This window comes from Thamnophis elegans, chromosome 14, assembly GCF_009769535.1.
Source record: "Thamnophis elegans isolate rThaEle1 chromosome 14, rThaEle1.pri, whole genome shotgun sequence".
Lineage (NCBI taxonomy): Eukaryota > Metazoa > Chordata > Lepidosauria > Squamata > Colubridae > Thamnophis > Thamnophis elegans.
The window spans coordinates 386,468-402,513 of NC_045554.1; the positions used below are offsets into that span (position 1 = coordinate 386,468).

Genomic DNA, 16,046 nt, shown 5'->3' on the forward strand with positions numbered 1-16,046 from the left:
GGGCCGTTGCGGCTTCGGGCCGCCCGGGGTCGGCGGCGGCCCGGCGTCAGGTAGCGCCTCTCCCGTCCGGAGCGCTCGTTCCCTCCTCACGTTCCACCTTCCCCGCGTCAGCGCCCGGACGGGCTCCCGGGGAGGCGGCCGCCCCTCCACCGATAGCCGCCTCCTGGCGCGGAGGCTCCCGGCGGGACATGGCGGCGGAGGGCGGGCCCGAGGAGGGGGAGGCCGGGCGTCGCGCGCCCCCGCCCCGTTACGCCGTCATCAGGCGGGCCGGGAGACGTGGCGGCGCCCCGTTCGGCTTCCGACCCAGAGGCGCGCTCGGCCCCGCCTCGGGCAGGCAGGCCCGGCCGCCGGGGAGGGGATGTCGTCGGCCAGCGAAGGCCCCGCCGCCCCGCCGCCGCCGCCCGCGCAGGAGAGCGCAGCGCCCGCCGCCGTCCCCCGCATGGCCCGGCGGCCCGAGGTGCTGTGCGGCGCCGCTGTGGTGCTGGGCTGCGCCTGCCTGCTGGCGCTGCGGGCCTCGTGCAGGTGAGCGGCCCGGCCGAGGAGGCCCCGCGGCGGTCCCTGCGGTCGGGCGGGGAATGCGAGTGCGGCCCCGGGGGCTGGAAGGGGCGGCCCGGCCACGCGCCTCCGTCCCCCAGCGCCAGGAGGTCACACCGGGCTCCTCCCGCCGGGCTCCCTTGCTGGGAGTGGGAGAGGCGGGAAGGAAGGAAGCGAGCGCTGCCTGGCCCCGGCATCTGCTCGGCTGCTGACGGGACTCGGGGCGCGCGTGAATGCAAGTCAGCCCCCCGGGACTCCCCGTCCCGTTTGATCCGCCGGTGCTGCCCTCCCCGTTGAGCTGCCATCGAAAAGGCTCCCCTGGGCCTCTTTGGAAGCCAGCGAGCGAGCGTGAGAAGGATCAGAAGGCCGGGAAGATGCTGGGGCGGAGGAGCCCCGGCCTCTCCCTTCACCCTCCGGCCGCTCCCTTTGGGGAACCCCGGGGCAGGTGCTCAAGAGTCCAGAGGCGCCACTGGAGCATCTCCGGCCTTCGGACGGTCCTTCTTCACGGGCTGCGGGGCAGGAGCCCAAGCAAGGCGGCTTGGAAAAGAGGGTGGCAGTCCGGGGGCCCCAGGCAGTCTGTCTCTAGGGACCCCTAGGGCTGCCCCGGCCTTTCAGGAGCCGGGCGAGGGGGCGAGGGTCTCTGTGGGCTGAGGAGGGTGCAGGGCTTTCCCTGTTTCTCCCGCTTTGCCTGCTAGTGGGGAGAGGGTGCCGTTCTCTTGGCCTTGGTCTCTGAGCCCCCTTCCCCCCCACCAGCCGTGCAAAAGACGTGACGATGCCTGCCAAGCTGCCCATCAGCTTCTTCCCTGCAACGTCATCAGTCCACGATCTCTTTCTTGGGCAGCTGGACCTAGCGGAGGACATCCGTCAAAGTTCAGAGATCTCCCTGGTTTTTTTCTACGCTCCCTGGTGCGGCCAGTCAGCCGCTGTGCGGGAAGAGATCGAGCAAGTAGCAAAGAGCCTGGCGGACCAGGTAAGGGAGGGGGGGCTGTGGTCAGCACCGTGCCAGGCCTCGGGGGGGGGGGATGCCACTTTGGATCCGCTCCAGATCCTTGAAGGTGCAGCCTGTCCTTTGGGATCGCCTTGATTGCGTCTCTGAAAAGGCTTTCTGAATTGTGGTTGCCTCTTTCACGGGTCCCCCCCCCCCCTTTTAGGTGTTGTTTGTAGCCATCAACTGCTGGTGGAACCAAGGGAAATGCAGAAAACAGAAGCATTTTTTCTACTTTCCCGTGATCTACCTGTACCACCAGAGGTGAGAGCTCCCGGGAAATACATGTTGGGGCCGTGATGGGAGGGGAAAAGTCGGACTGACCTTCGCCTAAGCGGCCTGAGCCAAGGGACGGAGGCGGGACTTGAGGGCAGCTCTGGTTTCACCTGCCGCGTCCTCTGCCTGTGGCCAGGCGCTTCTCCAGTGCTGCTGCTCGGGCTGAGGGCCTTTCCAGCAGTTTCTCTTTGGGGCCCGGCAGGGAGTTTCTGCAGGCTGCGGAGGGCATCAGGCCGACCGTGAGCTCCCCTCCTGTTTGGGATGCCCACGGCCTCCTTCCCAGCCGGAGACCGAAGAGAGAGATTCTCCGTTTATGTGAAATTCCTCTTTGGCCTTCGATGCTGGGCTCCTGCCTTTGCCGCCTCCAGCTGTTCTCGGCACAGCAGTTCGATTCTGATCTCTGTTTTCTTCCACGGCAGCTTTGGGCCCATCGAATACAAAGGGCCAATGAATGCTGTTTACATTGAGAAATTTGTCCGCCGGGTGATGACTCCCCTCCTCTACATCTCATCTCAGTCCAAACTGCAGTGGTTCCTCTCCAGTTACGAGGTAACTTGCTCTGTCCTGGGGTGACGGGCCTCCCAACGCTGGGCCTGGTTGCTTTCGATCGCCATCCTACCCTCCCTCACTGCCAAGAGCCGTTTCTTTCGAGGCGCCTAAAAAGTTTCTCATTGCAACTTTTTAAAACTGGAAACTGGTTGGCATCTTTCCTGATTGTCCGAGTCCGTTTCTGTCTGATAACGTTGGGAAAGAGGGCCATAGCTGCGGGGGGGGGGGGTGTTTCGGCATGATCATATTCTGAAATACCTGCACCCCTCCCAAAGTCAGAAACCCACATCAACTAGTTGCTGGAGGAAATTATTAGCTCTGCATTTTCAGAGCAGAGGTTTCAAGCCCAAGAGTCTATTTCCGTTCAAGGAATGGGTTTTTTTTTATTTGGTACAGCACAGCTGGCAGCGTCTCAGAAGCAGCTCATCATCCTGTGCAGCAAAGGGAAGGATTTCTTTGCAGGCGGTGCCTGCCCTCCCCCCCCCCACCCCCATTTTTGAAATTGTTTTTGTGCTTTTCAAGGTAGAACAGGAAACAAAAGTCACCTGGCATTCCAGTTGTTGCTTCCGTTTTTAGTGGCTGTCTGCCTAAGCAGAGATTGTGGTCTTGCTTTATGGTTTCCCTCTGTTGCTCCAAGCCGCCAGAGGAGGCCAGCTGGAGAGACAGAGGCCGCTGAGCCAGCTCTCTGTAGCTGCTCTTTAGCTGCTTCCCTCCCGCAAAGAAGTCAGATTTTAACTTTCCCAGCTCTTGCAAAGTTTGGGCATTTGCTGGATCTTGGCGCAATTCCCCTTCTTTTTGTAAACTGGGGGTTTCTAGTCCAGCTCCCCTCGCCCAGCATGGCAGGCAGCAGCGAGTCCGGCCCCCTCCCTGCCTGCATTCATTTTGCCCCACCTCTCCCTCCTCTTGCAGCCCAGCATCCTGGGATATTTTGAGTTCAATGCTTCTCCGCAGCCCCCCGGCTACCTCACCTTCTTCACTTCGGCCCTGCACTCCTTAAACAAAGGTCAGTGACGCCCTCTTGGCTTGTGGCCTTCCAGGTATTTCACCCTTATGGGAGGGGGGGGGCTTTGTGGAGTTGCACCGATTCAGGTTGTGGCATGCTGTGTCCTGAGGGACAAGCGCTGCTGCTCTCCCGGAGGTGCCATTTTCTGCCCTCCATGGCAACAGAAGCAGCGTAGGCGACAAACAGCACAGCTGGATGCTCATGGGGGGGGGGAGTTTTCTGCAGGGACTCCTCATTAGCTCTGTTCCAGCCTGAAGGCGGCTCTTCCAGCCTGGCCAAGGGGGGCAATGGTGGAGCTGATGAGGAATCTCCCATCCTGATCTGTCCAAGGGCTGCAGGGGCTTTTTTGGTGGTCCTCGGGCATCCGGCAGCCTTCATTCTCCATGGCAGCCAGAGGTCAGATGCTTCCCAGCCGCCTGCTGCGGTGGCTGCACCAGTCGCGCAGGAGTCGCAGAAGGTGGGAAAGCCGCTTCCCCTGCCTGCCGAGAGGGGAAAGCCGTTTCCTGACGGGATCCCTGATATGTATCCCGACAGATTACCTGGGAACCATTCGCTTTGGGGTGATCACTGATCGGCTGCTTGCCAAGGAAGTCGCACTGACTGACCCGGGCACCATCTACTTGCACAGACACATCAACGCGTCCCTTGTGAGTATTGCCACCCCAGTTGGCAGCCCGAAAGCCAGCGGAGCCCCAGCGGCCCCCGAGAGATCCTCCTGCTTGGCTTGAACCCTCCTCTCGGGCCCCGGCGCCTGGCTCAGCCCCAGCAGCTGCCTCTGGGCTCAGCCAAGGAAGCGCCTGAAGAAACGGCCCAGGGAAGCAGCAGCTGGTAGGCAAAAAGTGAGGGGAAGGTAGAGGAAGGCCTTTCATTGCTTCAACCCACCCATAATCCCCTTCTGCTCAGCAATTCCCGGCCTCAGAGCTGGGCCTTCCCTGGGGCTCCCTTGTCAGGTGGGATCCCTTGGGCGATCCTGCCTGCCGGTCCGTTGAGCTCCTTTGCTGGGAATCGACCCAGAAACGTTTCCTCCCTGGATCCGCTTCTTTGGGGCCCTTGCAGGGGTTTCGCGCACAGGCCTGCGATAGAGGAGGTGGGGGGGCAGCACACCTGTTGGGGGGGGGTCGGTCCAGCTGCTCGTTCTGTGACTGGCTTGCAGCCCCCGAAGAACCAGCCCTCCTCTCCTTTTAGCTCTATCCCCACAAAACCCTGAACTTCACTGCTGAAAACGTTTGGAAGTGGGCCCTGGAGAACCGTGAGACCTTCCTCCGCTGGCTGAGACCCCACGGGGGGAAGAGCCTTCTGCTGTACAACGAGCTGAAGAAGGGGCCGGCCCTTTTCCTCTTCCTGCCCTTCGATCCGCTGGCCGAGAGCCACCCCCTCCTGGATGAGGTGAGCGAGGGCTGCCCTGGACTGGGCCCTGGTGGCACAGCTTCCCCTCCTTGGCCCTCTGCTGCCCTCAAGCACTGTCACAGAAACGGGGGGGCCGAGCCATTGTTTGGCCAGGCATCCCAGAACAAGCCCAAGGGGGGAGGAGGAGGAGGAGGCCTGGCATGGCTGCCCCCTGGAATCCTAGGCCTCCTGTGCGTCAGCCGCCGGGCCCTCCTGCTGCCGGGTGGGAGCAGAATTACGGTTTCCTCTCCTGTTCTTCAGATTTCCCAACTGGCCTTAGAGTACAAGACCTGCAACCGGAGCCAGCAAGAGGACGTGGAGCCCCAGTCCCTGCAGGGAGGGGCCCCCCCGGGGCCTGCCGGTCTCCGCCTCCCCACAGCTGAAAGCTCCTCCAGCCCCTCCTGCTGCAACACGGTGTTGCTGCCCGCCCAGTGGCACGGCCTCTCCCGGACCCACAATGTCTGCGAGCTGTGCATCAACCGGACGGGCGGGGTGCAGCCCAGCCCCCTGGTGCGCCTGCGCTGCAGCTTCGTGGCCATCAAGGCAGCCATGGACTCCTTCTGCCTCAAGGAACAGACCTTCTTCCACGCCGTGTCCCAGACGGTGTCCTGGTGCAGCCACTTCCTCAGCTTCTACAGCCCTTTCGGCTCCTACAGCGCCTGCTGCAGGACGATGAGCAGGGACCTGCTGGACTTGGCCGAAGGGGCCTCCCTCGCCCCCCACGGAGAGAGCCAGGCGGAGGGCGTCCCCGAGCCTCTTCCTCACATTGAGGAGCCGGCCGGCCTCCCTGGCCTCAGCTGCAGGACCAACAAGAGCCTCAACCTCTACCTGCTGGACTCCAACCTCTTCTGGATTTATGCAGAGAGGTTGGGGGCCGCTGGCTCTCCCCCCGTGAAGGAGTTCGCTGCCATCGTGGACCTTCAGGAAGAGGTGCATTACGTCCTGGGCCAGAAACGGGCCCTCTTGAGAGCCAGTCTGGGTACGGCCTGCTGCTGCCCCCCTCCACCAGCTGCACCTTCGCGGCAGGGGCAGTGGGAGGAGGACGACGGCAGCCGGGAATATTTGCCCGGGAAATGCTGCCGTTTCTTTGGCTCCTCCTCTCCTCCCCCACGACCCTTTTGCGCCTCTGTGCTTCATCCCAAGGGGATCCAGAGCAGACCTCGCTCTCTCGAGCGTCCCGCTGACTTTGCGCCTCTCCCTTGCAGAAGCCTTCATCCGCAACTACACCGTCCTCTTCAGCCCCTTGCAGAGGCACCTCGTGGGTGACCCCCGGCCCAGCCAGACCCGCCTGCAGCCGCACCTGGTTCAGGAAGTCACCACCGGCACTTTCCACCAGCTGATTCTGAGGAGCCCAAAGGTGACTCTGGCCCAGCGCCTGTTCCGGGGGCTGCTCTGCATCCCAGCTGTTTTACGCAGAAATTCCCCCCCCCTCCCCACAGCCAGCGGTTGGGGAAGGCTGCCAGGGTGGCTCCCTCCCGTTCAGGGATTTGTATTTGGGGGAGTTTGTCGAGGCACTTGGGAGGGGGTCTCCCCGCCCCTACATGACAGGAGGGGCTTCCTCCCCAGGTTGGGATGACTGACATGGGGCTGCCTATGTGGATTCCTGACCCGCCTCTCCCCATTTCTCTCCTGCCCCCTCGCCCAGGCTGTCCTGCTGCTGTATTACGCCCCCTGGTGCGGCTTCTGCGCCTCTCTCAGCCACGTCTTCATCCAGCTGGCTCGGATCCTGCCCCCCAAACGCTTCATGGTGGCCAGGTAGGCCAGGCACCTCCTTCCTGCTCTGGAATCTGCCTTTGGGGGTCTTGGTGCCATTTGGGGGGAGCGGGAGGCCAGGAAGCTCCGAGGGGCTGGTGGGTCTGGGTCCCTGCCTGGCTTTTCTGTCTGCAGCCGGGACCCCTCCTGCCTGTCCCTTGCCCAGCTGATCCCCACTAGGAAAGGGACGGAAACGGGGGTCTCTTGGAAAAGTCTCCCCCCCCCGCCCCCTTTCCTCTCATGCCTTTCTAGGGGAAGACGGGGAGGGGGGGGAAGCCATCAGGAGTGACCCCTAATCGGCAAGTGCTCTGCAGGGCTCGGTGGCCAGAGAAGTGGCTTTGCTCATTTTTGCCAGGTGTGATCTGAAAGCTGCAGGAACAAATCCCAATTGTGTTTAAGTCCAAATGAAGCCTTTGTGCTGTTTTTGTGTGTCGGAGATTCTGAGCAGAGCTTGCTATGATGATTGACTTAGCACCCCAGTTGCTCTTCCCTGGAAAGGAGGGTCTCCATGGGAAGAAGCCTGTCACACCCTGCGTCCTTCTCTGTCTCAATAGGATCGACGTCTCTCAGAACGATCTCCCCTGGGAGTTCATGACCGACCACCTCCCCAACATCCTCTTTTTCCCTCATGACCGGCAAGTAGCTCATTTTGCATCTGGGTTGAGAGATTTTCATAAGATATGTCTACAATGTGGGAAGGCAACTCAATTGCAATAATGCTGTGTTGGATTAAGTCCCGAGTAAAAAGCCTCGATTATCAAGGGGAAAATGTATTGCAAATTGTACAAGCAGGATAACCGAAGACAAAACGGCCCGCAGATTCCCAGGCGCTTGAATACTCATGGAAACCATAGTTCGCACCCTACTTTTGTAAATCATTAGCATAAAGTACTGTATTTTTCAGAAAGCAGAATTTCAATGCAACAAGAGACCACTTGGTGTCTGAAAGGGCTGCCTGCTTAAAAGCAACAATTTTGTTGTTGACGTTGTTGCCTCCAAGGTAGTGTTGATTCCTGGATGAGCAGTTTTCTTGGCAAACCTGGAGGATCGTTGCCTCTTTCCTAGGGCTGAGAGAAAGGGCCAAGTCACCCAAGTGGGCAGAATTGGAACTCCAGGGTCTTAACCAAACTGGCTCCCAAAGCCACACGGCCGGCCGGGATAACCGAGCCTTTCCTTAGTCCTGGGCCTGATGTCATCACAGGCCCCACTGCATGGAAGAGGCCAGAGCGCCTTTCTCCAGCAATGGGAAGCGGCCATTAAGGAAACCCAGGTGGGGATTTCCTGCTCAGTTCCTTCCCACACCTGGGCTTCAGGATTAAAGGGTGATATTTTAAGGGGGTGGGGGGCCTCCCTAAACGATGCCTGCACAATCTGCAGAGCGCCCAGGAGGCTGCTTCTCCTCCTCCCCCTCTTACAGTCATCTGAAGTGTTGGTGGTGGGTGGGAACAGGGACGGAGTTCAGCCGCAATTAATGTAATTGTTGTGTTGCCTCTGAAGAAAAGAATGCTGCAAATGCCGGCTCACTTGCCCCCACTTGTGTTTTGCACCTTGAGAGCATCTGTAGCAGTTCAGGGACTGTTTGGATTTGGTCCAGGCCCCAAAAGGTCTCAGAAACAGGGCTGATGCGACTATATCAGAACCATCTTTCTTTTCCATTCGGGTTGGGAAATCAGGGTGGAATTTCAGCTGTTGCGAGGTCTCGGGAGCCCCGGCCCAGCCGTGGCTTGGAGCTGCAAACAGGAGGGATCCAGGTCTTGCCAGCTGGGCTCCTGGCCCAGAGGTTGGGCAGGATAAACAAGCAGCTGCTGCCGCTGTCCAGAGCCTGTATTTCCTGCCCTTCTGGCTCCTGGGGTAGAAACTGGCAAAGCGGCTCCCTCCCTGCTGTGTGCAAATCCTTGGGAGTCTTAAGTGGCCACTGGGATCAGCTGAAGCCAGACTTGTCCCAAACCAGGGATCCCTTCCCCACTGCCGCCCTAGCCTGAACGTAACCTATACGGAGTTCAGCCCCTGCCTTAACCCGGGCAAAGGCGGCTTCTCATCAGAAGAGACCGGACAGCCGTTTCTCTGACAGGGTGTGGGGTTTCCTGCTTGACCAGGAGGGGGTTGGACTAGAAGACCTCCAAGCTCCCTTCCATCTCTTCTCATTCCACCATTGGCCCCCTGTGCCCAGCAAGGCTCACCCCTCTCTCTTGCTCTCCTAGGAAGGACCAGAGCTCCAAGTTCCCCGTGACTTCCCTGATCAGCCTGCCCAACCTACTGAGGTTCATCCTCCGGCACTCCAGCCCACCCTTCCTGGCTGAGGGTTGGGGGCCCAGCCTCTGGCAAGAGACCGACCTCCAGCAGGCACGCATCGCCCACTTGGAAAAGGAAATCCGGCTGCTGAAGGCTGAGATCCGGGTCCTTCACCAGGCCCAGGGGCAACTGCAGGGGCAGCTGTCTGAGACCCGGAGCGAGAGCCAGCGGCTGCAGCGAGAGACCCACGCCCTGAAGCAGCAGCAGAGCCACCAGGAGCAGCTGCAGGGGCTGTGCAGCAAGAGGACCTGGCAGCTGGAGGATATGGCCGAGAAGCTGCGGAAGCTGGCCGAGGCCTCCGAGACCCTCCTGACCGAGAACGCCTTCCTGAAGGTCCTGCTGGCCATTGCAGAGAAACACCGGGCGGCAGAGCCGGGCTCGGAAGGCGGCAGCCGGCCCACCGAGGACCCCACAGGCCTCCCGTCCCCTGGGCGGGACCACTTCCCCCAGGTGGAGGAGGGGGGGGCTGCCCCACTGGACTCCAGGGTCCCCACGGAGCACAGCAAGGAGAACTGGACAGAGTAGCTCTGCGAAGCCTGGAATAACAAGGAAGCAGAGTCCGGGGCAAACTTTATTGGAAGGTCACCAGGTGGCCTCCCTCCCTTTGCTGGGCTGGAGAAATGAGAGTTTTTTTAATGAGCCATGGACCCACAGCGGGAGCTCTCGGGGTTTGTGAAATTGTCAAATTGCAGGGATTCTTCTTTGCACTTTAAGATTGCACTAATTTGATAGATTTTGTATCAGTTTAACCTAAATTAAACAATTTGGAGGGTGGCCACCACCAACAAGCCAAGATGACTCTTATCTGGGCTTTTCCTTCTTTGGCTCAAAATCAGGGCCGGAATTACACAAAAGATCCAACCTTCAAGATTTCTCTCTAGAGAACTTCCAGGAGTGTCAATTGCAGAGCTTCCACCCCACGCTTTCCCCCTTCTCTGTGCCTGGCCCAGGGCTGCTCTGCCCCTTCTGGCTGAAGGAGCCTCTGCCGTGCCTGGCGGGGAGGGGGCTTGGATGAGGGGCTGTCAGTGGGAAGCAGCATTTACGCAGTTGAGGGCAACAGGATGGGCTCCCCAAACTGCCAGCCGTGAACAGGGAAGGGGGAGCTCCAGGCAAAGCTGTGCCAGAGGCCCCCCCTTGACTCAGCAGCCAGTCAGAGGGGCTGAAATGGGGGGGGGGGTTTCTAGGTTTCTCCCCCTTGCAGTGTGTTACTTAGGCCAAAGGGGGGGGGGTTGTTCTCAAAGTCTCAGGGTCTCCCTTTGGCCATCAACGCACAAATGGAAAGGATGCTGCGAGGGGGGAGCCCTCTTCTTCCCCTGGGACTTGGCTGGACATTCCCAGAAGCCCCTTGGAGGGGACGGGTTTAACTACAAAAATACACTCACTGGGAACTGTACATCTGAGGAACAAGAGCAAAGCCCCCCCCCCCCCCCAAAAAAAAAAACCCAGAGAACTCCACAGGCAAGGAAGTGGCTAGTTACACAAGGGCCTTTTACTGCACCCCCCACCCCCCAAATCCCAGCCTCTGACTGCACCCCAAAAGGGAAGCAGTCGTCACTGGCTGTAGGGGTGGGTGGGGGGGGGGCTGCTGTTGCTTTCAGCAATCAAACGGCTATTCCCCCAAGGCCCCCCCACTTCAGGGACAGCAGACTCCCATCATTTGATTACAACTCCCATTATCCCCAGGCAGCATTGGCAGGGGCCTCATGGAAGTAGGTCCCGTCTGCACACTGAGGCCCCTATTAAAGTACACCAAGAAAACGGCCATCCAGAACCAGCCGATAGCAGCCCTGATCTTCTCTCCTGGAACCCCAGATGCAAGTCCAACATCGCCCCCCTCCCCCCACTGGTTTTGGAGCAATCCCTGCGGGGCTGATGGAGCATCTCCTGAATCCAAAGGTGGCTCCCCCCCAACGTCTTGCTTCTTCCCAGTTCCTGGAGAGGCGGCCCGGCTCCTCCACACGCTCCCTCCACAGCTGCTCACATTATGTCAGGGCTCAGTGGGCAATTCAAGTAGCAGGTTGCGTAGCTGCCCTGTCCATTGCCAGCAACAGACCTCGTGCCGGAGAGGGGCACAATGTCCCAGAGCAAGGAGGGTCGTCTTCCCCGGGCATGCATGGCCGCGACTGGTGGGCGCAGCCCTCCGTGTCCTTCACAGTATCCGTGGGATCCGCAGCCTGCGCAAATCCCGCTAGCCGTGCGCCTTGGGGCCGCTGGGGCTGAGCTTGGCCTTCCTCTCGGTGCAAGGTCCCCGCGCAGAATACTGGACCAGGAGGAAGGGCTCCTTGGTTTCGCCTTCGCCCACGATGCTCTCCTCGTCCTCCGACTGGCTGATCCGCTGCAGGCGCAGGTAGCACCAGCAGCCCAGGATCAGGGCGCCCAGGGCCGCGATGGCAATGAGGATGACGATGACCGTCACCACCCCTGTGGTTGGGCTGTGGTCCATGATGGACATGGCGGGCGGCTGCCAAGGGCCCCCGGGGCCTCCGCGGTGGAAGCTGCTCCCTCGGCAGACGAAGGGCTCAGCGCCTGCAGGGACAGAGACTGCTCAGGCCCCGAAGCCCAGACCACCAAGCCCACGCCCGCTTCGGCTTCCCCCTTCCCCAAAGCCTCGGCCGGCTTCGCCACGGGCCCAGAGGGAGGCAGGAACGAGGCGCCTTCCCGGGTGACGCCCCGAAGGCTGCGGCTCCTCCGCTCGCCCTACTTCGCCCACGCCAGCCTGCCGGCCTCGGCCTCTCCCTCTGGGCGGCTCAGAGAAGACCCCCTCCCGCCCCCTCGGGAGGAAAGGCCGGGGCCGCCGAGGGGGAGGCGGAGGCTGGCTGGGCGCGACCGCAGCCCCGGGGCAACAACCGCCCCCGCCTGCCTGCCTCGCCCCCCGTCCCCAGCCCGGGAGCAGCTGCGCCGGAGCGGCCGAGCCCAGTGCGTCACTCGCGGCGCCCCGGGGAAAAGGCGGCCTTCGCCGCAGCCGAACAAAGGAGCCCGCCCGGCGCCCCCCACCCGTCCAGGGGAGGCGGCGGCGGCGGGGGTCTCGGGCGGCCCGCGAGGACGGAGAGGAGGGGCGGGCTGGGCGCAGCAGCAGCGTCCCTTTGTTCGCCCAGCGCGAGGCCGGGGAGGGTCGCCGCTGCCCTGGGCGCCCCCGAGGCCCTCCTGCCGCAGCCGCCCCTCCCTCCCCCGCCTCGGCGCGCGGCAGCCGGAAGCGGGTCTCGGCGTCGGCCCGAGGAGCCCCGGCGGCCTCGGCCCTGCAGCTCACCAGGGGGGCCGCGCTTCCGCCGGGGGAGGCGTCGAGCTGGAGCCGCCGGCCGCCCTCGTCGTCGTCGTCCTGGCCCGGCCCCGCGCGCGCCGCAGCCCCCGCACAGCCACCATGCCGGAGCCGCGGAGAGCCCGCACTGCCGGCCGCCGCCTGGCGCTGCCTTATAAGGAGCGCGGGCAGCCAATGGGCGCGGGCGCCGGAGCCCGCTTGGCAACAGCTGACGGCGGAGGGCGGGCCGGGGAAGGCGCGGCGGGGCTGGGGGCGCCCTGCCGGGTGCGCTGCGGCTCGGCCCCTCGCGGTCCCTGCAACGAGGCCGAGCGAGCCGCTGGGAGCCGGCGGTGACTCCTGCGCAGCTCGGGCGCTTTGCGCTTCCTCGGCTGGCTCTTCCTTCTGGGGATCCTTTCGGGGGATCTCCTGCCCGCGATCCCCCCAGCATCCCCTCGCCCTCCGGGATCGTTGGGATCTGGCCGGAGCTTCCTGCGCATCCCCTCCCGATGATTTCTCATTAAAATGGCGATGGGAAGAAAGGCCGAGAGCCGAAGGCGGCCCCCGCCAGACCCCCGGCCAAGAAATCCTCCGACTAGCCAGGGGTCGCAGGGGCCCAGAGCACAGGGAGCCGGCTCAGAGGCCGGGCGCCTCCTTCCGCCTGGCCCGTTCCCTTCCGCTTCCCAGGGGACCTTGGGATAATTGGGATCAGCCAGGAAAACGGGCTGCCTGTGGCACATCTCCCCTGGCTGGTTTCTGTCTTTCCTCCAGGACGGCCCTTCGTCTGCCGCAGAGAGCGCGGCAAGGAAAGCGGCTTTTCTGGAGGGTCCCACAGATCCAGGCAGAGGCTCCTCCGGTCACTGAGAGCTAACCGCGAGTGCAAGAACCCGCCTCCCCCTGCAGTTCCCTGTGGAATTCACCCCACGGAGTTTCCAATCCAGCTGGAGGGAATCTCAAAGCTGGGAGGCGCAGCAGAGTCAGGGCTGAGTACCATGAGCTGGTCAACCTCCTTTGCCAGCGGGTGGTCACCTGGCCCAACCATCCTCCTTCACAGCCATGGCCCTATTTCTTAACCTTTCTCTGCCCAACAGCTCCTCTTTCTGGCTATGCAAATCTCTGCCCAGCTCTGCTGAACACTGGATAAAAGTTGCTTCCTTGTTCTACTGGTTTGCACCACGTGATTTCAAAGGATTGGCCATTTGCCTCCTGAGGAAGACTTTTAAAAAATGCTTTTCTATCTGTTAACGTTGTCAGATTATACTGTATTTTTACACTGAGCTATTTTTGCATGCGCTGCTACTATGGAAGAAACTTAGTGTGGCACATTATTTAAAACAAAACAAACGGGGGGAAAATTCTCTGCACTTTCGGCAGAGAACACCAGGCAGCAGTGAAGAGAAAGGGAGTCATGCAAAATCTGGTTTTGCACATTGCAGCATCACACAAATGATGAACCTGGACACACTCGGTCCCTTAAATAGACCTGATTGGAGGCGTCTCCTGGCCTCTTTGGTTTTTCCTGTAATGGAAGCTTACATTGTTTATCCTTTCTCTCCAGCAGAACAGGCTGGGACGAATTCCCTCTGCATCCAACCTTGGCACAGCTGGGAAACCAACCTGACTCGGGAGGGGCAGCGAGGAAGCTGCTCTTGGCCCCAAAGGGTCGGGGGCTTCTTGGCCGTTTGAGCGAGAGAGCCCTCGACAGCCTCCCTGGGATCCCATGCGCAGGAACCGGCAGGCAGAGTATTTTTAGAGATGGTTGACATGTCACGATGCTCATAAGTAGACCAAGGGGATTTTATCTGCAGGAAATGCAACGGACAGCAAGGAGACGGCACAGGTTCTTGGCACATGCTATGTGCTCTTTAGCAAACAGGTAGAGAATGTTGGAAGCCAAGGAAGTGGATTTCAAGCGGCCCTAAGGAAGATCTGGGAATAAACCGCCTTCTGCCCTGCTTTTTCATCCAGTTCCTGCCAAACGGTTAACTGAGCTCTGAGCCCCTGGGGGCAGCTCTCCTGGACTAATCCCCAAAAGCTGGGCTGAGCTCCTGTGGCCCTTGGGTGGCAGAGCTCGATGCTTGGCCCAGGGGTGCGGGTGCGAGGGGCGTTCCTCCCCCCCCCCTTGTACATTTCTGCAGCCTGCTTAGGGGCAGAGATCCTTGACTCAGAATGGAGGCCCCAGCATCACCAATCGGGTGGGGGGGGGGGCTAGAAGAAGGGCCCACCTGGCTTGAAATGCAGCTTGGGAAAAGAAGCGCCCTTCTGCCCACGTCGTAGTAGCCCCTCCCTGCAGCCTCAGGGGGAGGATTTGTTCTGCTGCAATCTCTGCTGGGGAGGCAGAGACAATCTGGTTGCATCTGGAACAGAATTAAGCACAGTGGCAGAAAGGCTGCATCCCTGTTCAGTGTAAGGTGGACTAGAGGCTCTTCAGGTGTCCCACCAGCACCTGAAGAGCCAGGTGTCCCACCGTGTTTTGGGAACCACTTCCTCCTCTCCAGAGAGGAGGGGCTTGGGGGGGTGGCAGAGGAGGCTGCTTGACTCCCACCCTTGGACCTGCAGGATGCTCTGGGCCATCCCTTCCCAGGATTCTTTCTCCTGCCAGCCCAGGCAGGACCACCACCACAGACCCCTCTCCAGCTTCCCAGTTCAGCATTGTCTCTGGGAACACAACCTGTAGAAGGGGAGATGGGGATGACTCCTCCCCCTCCCCTCCCCCTCCTTCTTCCAAGGGGGAGCCTGAGAAACAGCTTGTGATGGGGTGGGGGGCAGGATTGTCTCCAGGGGCTGCAAAGCCAGGAAGAGAGAGAAAAATGGGTCAGTTGTCAAGAAAGGAAGGAGGAATGCAGGAGCTTTAATTAGCAGGACCGTCTTTTTATGGAAGTCTGAGCTCAGCAAAAGGGGGGGGGGTATAAAAACTGTGTGAGAAGCAAAGAGGTGGGGAAATGAAAGCAGGTGGATGCGGAAGGAGCCCTTCATTGTGAGGCGCCATCTAGGTTCCCCATTTTAAGCCAGACTATAACCATGAGACGCTCCCCCGCCCCACCCCTGGCATCCGGGGACCTATGCCAGGAGATCAGAGATCACCTGGTCCTCCAGAGGCTGCAGGTCTCTTGCAGGGATAGGTGCTCTGGGTGCCCTCCTGCCCTCCCTTCGTCCGGCTGAGCCTCGGTTGCCCAGGGCTGTCAAACAGAGGCCCCCACCTGCCTCCAGAGAAGAACCGAAGGAAGGAAGCCAGTGACCCCCCCCCAAGAGGCCGATTCAGCTCAGGCCACCCTATCAACACAGGTTTGAACATCTCCTAAGGCAGTGTTTCCCAACCTTGGCAACTTGAAGATGTCCGGACTTCAACTCCCAGAATTCCCCAGCCAGCATTCGCTGGCTGGGGAATTCTGGGAGTTGAAGTCCGGACATCTTCAAGTTGCCAAGGTTGGGAAACACTGTCCTAAGGGAAGGAGGACGAATCGGGCTCCGGGACATGCAATGGCTCCCTTCGTGGCCCTTTGATCCTGCCAGCGCCTGGCACACTTGGGCACCAAAACCCCTTGAGTCCGCGTGGGCATGGATGAAACCGCCCTGAGCCTCCCTGGGCGAAGCTTAGTTGTGCCTCGCCTGGGAGCACCCTCCCCGGTTCCCGACTGCTGCCGCCCGGCCACCTCCAGGCCCTCGGAAAGGCTCCGCCAGAAAACCTCTCGCTTTCGCTTGCTCGACGGCTCTCCAAATCCGGCAGGAGAGCAGCGGAGCAGAGGAACCGGGCCGGGGGGGGGGGGGGGGGCTGCCTTCGCCCGCATCTATCGGCAACGCGGCCCGCTCCCCAAGCGGGCGCCCTCGGCGGGCTAGTCGGGCGGCGGCGGAGCCGTCGAGGCCTCTTTGGGGTTAGGAGAGTTCCGAGGCTGGGTGGTCTGGCGAAGCATCTCTGCCGGTCTTTCTCGGCTTGCTGCCCGGGACGGCGGCCTGCCAAGCCGGCCGGGAGCCCAGCGGGGATGGGCGGGTGTGGCGGGGCGGGGCGGGCCTGCAGGCGGGGAGGGGCGCGGGAGGGG

The 16,046-nt window shown here is 61.3% G+C and overlaps 2 protein-coding genes across 3 annotated transcripts; one reads left to right on the plus strand and one right to left on the minus strand.

Moving 5' to 3' along the window:
• Positions 1–3: 3 nt before the first annotated feature.
• On the plus strand, positions 4–9,581 carry TXNDC11 (thioredoxin domain containing 11). 2 transcript variants are annotated; one of them, XM_032230649.1, is made up of 12 exons: positions 4–522; positions 1,288–1,504; positions 1,686–1,783; positions 2,215–2,344; positions 3,254–3,347; positions 3,882–3,994; positions 4,533–4,733; positions 4,995–5,712; positions 5,939–6,090; positions 6,379–6,488; positions 7,040–7,120; positions 8,687–9,581. In XM_032230649.1, exons 1-12 carry the CDS (start codon positions 359–361, stop codon positions 9,300–9,302), a joined length of 2,694 nt encoding a protein of 897 aa, XP_032086540.1. In that variant the 5' UTR covers positions 4–358; the 3' UTR covers positions 9,303–9,581. The 2 variants fall into 2 exon arrangements, with proteins under 2 accessions (XP_032086540.1, XP_032086541.1); XM_032230650.1 differs by having other exon boundaries at positions 440–522; positions 1,376–1,504.
• SNN (stannin) lies at positions 9,405–12,146 on the minus strand. The gene is made up of 2 exons (XM_032230651.1): positions 12,025–12,146; positions 9,405–11,303 (listed from the first exon to the last, which is right to left on the minus strand). The coding sequence occupies exon 2, from the start codon at positions 11,227–11,229 to the stop codon at positions 10,966–10,968; it is 264 nt and encodes an 87-aa protein (XP_032086542.1). The 5' UTR covers positions 11,230–11,303; positions 12,025–12,146; the 3' UTR covers positions 9,405–10,965.
• Positions 12,147–16,046: the final 3,900 nt, after the last annotated feature.

Coding starts and splice junctions, on each gene's coding strand:
- TXNDC11 (XM_032230649.1), top strand. CDS start 359: ATGTCGTCGGCCAGCGAAGGCCCCGCCGCCCCGCCGCCGCCGCCCGCG. Junction 523..1,287: donor GCGCTGCGGGCCTCGTGCAG/GTGAGCGGCCCG, acceptor CCCCCCCACCAG/CCGTGCAAAAGACGTGACGA. Junction 7,121..8,686: donor CTCTTTTTCCCTCATGACCG/GCAAGTAGCTCA, acceptor TTGCTCTCCTAG/GAAGGACCAGAGCTCCAAGT.
- SNN (XM_032230651.1), bottom strand. CDS start 11,229: ATGTCCATCATGGACCACAGCCCAACCACAGGGGTGGTGACGGTCATC.